Source organism: Bison bison, unplaced genomic scaffold, assembly GCF_000754665.1.
Source record: "Bison bison bison isolate TAMUID 2011002044 unplaced genomic scaffold, Bison_UMD1.0 scf7180017864149, whole genome shotgun sequence".
In the NCBI taxonomy this organism is placed as follows: domain Eukaryota; kingdom Metazoa; phylum Chordata; class Mammalia; order Artiodactyla; family Bovidae; genus Bison; species Bison bison.
In genome coordinates this window covers 174,613-179,709 of record NW_011494721.1, presented here as the reverse complement: position 1 = coordinate 179,709, position 5,097 = coordinate 174,613, and the positions used below count along the sequence as shown (strand labels likewise).

At 40.8% G+C, this 5,097-nt stretch overlaps 1 protein-coding gene across 1 annotated transcript in view; it reads left to right on the top strand.

Moving 5' to 3' along the window:
• The first annotated feature begins 4,211 nt into the window (after positions 1-4,211).
• Positions 4,212-5,097, top strand: part of LOC104989288 (aldose reductase-like) — a 1,711-nt gene continuing 825 nt past the window's right edge. The window contains exon 1 of the mRNA XM_010840922.1: positions 4,212-5,056. Within this exon, the coding sequence (XP_010839224.1) occupies positions 4,232-5,056 (825 nt within the window). The 5' untranslated portion in view covers positions 4,212-4,231. The remainder of the gene's footprint in view (positions 5,057-5,097) is intronic.

Below are 5,097 nucleotides of genomic sequence, written 5' to 3'. Positions count from 1 at the left end.
AGTAACTGCACCCAGAAACCTTTGTGAGTGAGTACAACAGAAAACAATGGCCTCAAGTGGGATAACAGCTGCCTGGACACATACCATTTGCTATGTGGCATGGCAGATCTCAAGGGTGAGGAACAGCCAGTCTATCAGGGCTGATCTTTCTTCCTCCTAAAATACAGAATCCCAGGAATATTTGTTTTCTGGATCTGGCTCAGCAATCATCAGAACCAGGAAAATAAGGTTTGACAGGCTGATGAGTGCACTGAAAAAGCAACAGCAAAGTGTGATAAAGAAGCGACTAACCTAGTGGCCTGTGGTTCAGATAATGCCATTTCAACGATGGCATGAAACCAGGGTGCTTTTCCAAGACTCAGAGCAGTGAATCCAAAATTGGCAGTTACTGCCACTTGGTTGATATCTGGAACAGTTTAGGGCAAGGAGGGGCCAGAGAGGGCTTCAGAAAGACACTGCCAGTAAGAGTCGAGGGAAAGACATCTCCTATTTCTTGTCATACAACTGCCAGTTTCCAAAGATCTCAGGTATTAAAGGGCTTTGCAGTAGAGGTGATTGATTCTGAATGTCTTGTTAGGTGATGGTACAGGGAAACGGAGGAAATCTAATCCTGCACAGAGAAAATAGCTCTCAGGTGGCTTTGCTTCCACAAGGTCTCAGGCAGGGCAGGACAGGCAGCCAGATTTGTTCATTTACTGTTTTACTCAGCAAGCAGCAGGCTAGCAAAGCAGAACTCAGTCATCAATGCATCTAGGACCAGGATTTCATTCTTCCATGCTGTCTTTGTGGCATCTAAGGTAGTTCCTGTATTTTTGGTGGGTTAGATGACTACGTCAGCTGGGATGTGTTTAAAGATTAAACACTTATGGGCACATAATATATTTATGCTGGTTGAAGATTATGCGGCAGCCCAGACTGCCTTTATGGGATAATTATTTTCTGCCTTTGAGAGGCAAGGTTATTTAGAATTTCCATCAGTGACACAGCCTCTGCCTTTGATGACATGCTTTATCACAGCCCTGAACCCAGGCTTCTGGTACTTAATGATACTTTTTCATCTAAGCTGTCTGCACACCTTAAACACATGTGCCTAACACCAGATGAAATGCAAGAATAATCAGCTGACATTACCAATAGTGGTTGCAGTTTAAATAACAAGAGGGCCATAGAATTACTGTGAATTAGAGTTGACCCCCACAAAGTTGGAATGGTCTCAGAGAGTAGGAATGAAGGTAAAGTCTCACCATATAGTGCCTGCCACCCTATATAGTGCAATGGTTCAAATATAGACTTTGATATCCAACAAATCAGTTTTAGTTTCTCTACTACTTTTATGCTGCTTCAGGCAATACTAATTCTTTAAATATCAAAGAATTCATGTATTTAAAAAAAGGGAAAATGATAATGAGACTCGTAACTTGTGGAACTTTTATGAGAACGAAAGAAGATAATGTTAAAGTACTTAGCAGAGTGCCTGACACCACACAGCCTGAGAAATATTAGTTATAATGATTACAATTATCATCTTGCTATTTTGAATAACATTTTTCCTGGATTTCTTTCTAATTTGAAGCTGTTATAGGACGATCACCCAATCAATATTTGTTACAATAGATTTTTACACTATTTTTATACTAATTTATTACAGTAAGAATACAGAATGAGTTTGGGACAAAATGACAGATCTAATTACAAGGTAGCCTGACTAGAGAATATCACCATCTCAGTGGAAGCAAGAGTCCAGGGCATGTGCATGGTATAACATGACTTATGTATAAAGCATCAAAAAGTGAAAGTGATGGATGAGGAGGACAGGACAAACTCATCAGCTAGGTTCTTCTTTGGTTCTCATAGTTGAGCCCACCAACCATGGGTTGAATACACAAAATAAAACCAATGTGAAGAAGACAACCACCTCATTAATATAATCTAGAGCCTTCCATCCTGTTATTTGTTCATTAATATATTTGTAACAGCAAGAGTCTCTCAGAAGTGAATTCCTCAGTTGTTATAGCCTCTACATGAAAGGGCATCTTGATATCGCTTCTAAATCCTCTCAGTGATCCTGGGATTTCTCTCCCTCTCAGCCCAAGGAACTGTGACCCCTAGTTTCTCCCCTATTTCAACTGAAAGGGTAATTCACAGTTTGTAGAAACTCAGATGGGGGTAGATCAATGATAATGCTGTGTGAAATTTATAGCATTGCTGAAGTTTCAGTTCTAGGTAATCAAACAGCCATCAAGATGTAAGTCTGTTATCTAAGCTCTAGCACTTAATGATTATGTGAACTTGGACAAACTTAGGTATCTCTAAATCACAATTATACCTATTTTTAAATGAGAGAAAGTGAGAGAGGGAAAGAGAGAGGAAAAGAGGAATATTGATTTAGAGTTTAAATTATTCAACCAGACACATATCCCTAGCTGAAAACAAAAAACAAACAAACCAAGAAAAAAACAAAAACATAAGTCTACAAGAGAAGTTAAATGTGTATGCAAGTGTGTGTGTCTGTAGTTTGATGTCAGAGATGACAGGAATCTAAATTGTTACTAAGTGATCAGAAGAAGGAATATTTTTTAGTTTGTCTTAGCAGGTAGTACACATTTGCAAAACTGTGAATTGGATTAAAACAATATGATTAAAAACAGAATAAAAGAGAGAAAATGTAGTACGGTTACATGGAGTGTTATTTTAATAATCTGCACAAGAAGAAACAAATTTCTAATTAAAAAGTATAGGGGGTTTCTCTAAGAAAAATAAGGAGAATTTCTCCTTTTTACTGACAATAAACTTGATGTCTTCCCCAGATATAAGAGTTGAGAAAACCTTCAGGTGGTTATAACAAAACCTGCACATCTTCTGTTATAGTCTTTTGCGTTAGCCCACTCAGCCCCATGGACGAGAGCCCGCCAGGTTCCTCTGACACTTGGGTGGGTGGTCATGCCCTCTTCCAGGGGACCTTCCTGACACAGAGATAAAACCCCCATCTCTTAGGTCTCCTGACAGATTCTTTATCATGAGCACCACCTGGGAAGTTTATAGAAAGTGTAAACCATATAGGCAGTCTGCATGAGTGGCTATGAGCCAACAACTCTGGGAATAACTCCCGCACCTGTACCCTCAACACACACACCTTTTAAGTCCTGGATCAGTTTTGACTTTGTGCCAGTGTAGCTAAGAATTCTAAGTCACTTCAATATTCATGGAAAAATTCTGGACCTTCCTGAAATGTCCAAAAATAATGAGGAAATTATCCAAAGAATAAAAATGTAACAGCAGAGAGAAAATCAAAGACAACATATAGTACTTAATATTTTATCCAAATAAGTTGAGCAGTAAAACAGCTAAAGCAATTTTATGTACTTAGGAAGAGCCAGTCAATTGTTTTAATAATCCACCCTAAATAAAGTGCCTGTATACCTCAGAGATAATGATGTGCATTAGCATGATATTTGAAGATATGGACAACACAGATTTTGTATAGGAAAGACACAATGAAAAAAGTAAATTATAACATGCATTATAGTCCACACTATATTAAAATTTGCCCTTTGAGATTGTTTATGACATACTTACACTATGAGGACTGACTTCATCTGCCTAGTTACACTGGAATGGCTAATTATAACCTGAATTCCCTTGGAACAAAATACCAGTGTTTAGGCAAAGGTATCCTCACTAACTAAAGAAAGAACAGAAAGAAAACAAGGAGTTCTACCTACAAGATTATACTTCTTGGCTGTGTATTGCATCGATTTATATTTTTCATGAGGTTTATCATCACATTTACTAGATTAATTTTAAGCTACACCAGCCAGACTGTTTTTTAGTATTATTCATTGATGCTATTTCCATGGGCTACAAAATAAATGGTACATCCAAGAAATTCAACACGCTATTCTTTTAAAACCTGAAAAGCACAAATGGTTTTCAAATTCTTGGGAATAAGCCTAAACAGTTAAATACATTTTGTAAGAAAATAAATTAGCCTTTGTTTTTCATGGATTTACAAGAATATTGATCATCTCTGGTAGCTGTTCCTATCTCTAGCTTGTGTCTGGGGTAAAGAACAGTAAGGGATGACCATTATATAGTGGAATTATGCTGAGAAATGGATATAAAAACAGGGCCATGAGGACTGCAGGGCCAGACCTCTGCCTGGTTTGGCACCAGATCTTAAAAATAGCAATGGCACGGTTCTCTGATCCCGGTCAGCAGAGCTCAGGCAGTCATGGCCAACCACATCGTGCTCTACACTGGCGCCAAGATGCCCATCTTGGGGCTGGGCACCTGGAAGTCCCCTCCAGGCAAAGTGACGGAGGCTGTGAAGGTGGCAATCGACCTTGGGTACCGTCACATTGACTATGCCCACGTGTACCAGAATGAGAACGAGGTGGGTTTGGCCCTCCAGGCAAAGCTGCAGGAGAAAGTGGTGAAGCGTGAGGACCTCTTCTTCGTCAGCAAGCTGTGGTGCACGTATCACGACAAGGACCTGGTGAAAGGTGCCTGCCAGAAGACGCTCAGTGACCTGAAGCTGGACTACCTGGACCTCTACCTCATCCACTGGCCCACAGGCTTCAAGCCTGGGAAAGACTTCTTCCCATTGGATGAGGACGGCAACGTGATTCCCAGTGAGAAAGATTTCGTGGATACCTGGACGGCCATGGAAGAGCTGGTGGACGAAGGGCTGGTGAAAGCTATTGGAGTCTCCAACTTCAACCATCTCCAAGTGGAGAAGATCTTAAACAAACCTGGCTTAAAATACAAGCCGGCGGTTAACCAGATCGAGTGCCACCCATACCTCACTCAGGAAAAGTTAACCCAGTACTGCAACTCCAAAGGCATTGTGGTGACTGCCTATAGTCCCTTCGGCTCTCCTGACAGGCCCTGGGCCAAGCCCGAGGACCCTTCCATATTGGAGGACCCCAGGATCAAAGCGATTGCAGACAAGCACAATAAAACCACAGCCCAGGTGCTGATCCGATTCCCCATACAGAGGAACCTGATCGTGATCCCCAAGTCAGTGACGCCTGAACGCATTGCTGAGAACTTCCAGGTCTTTGACTTTGAACTGGACAAGGAGGATATGAACACCTT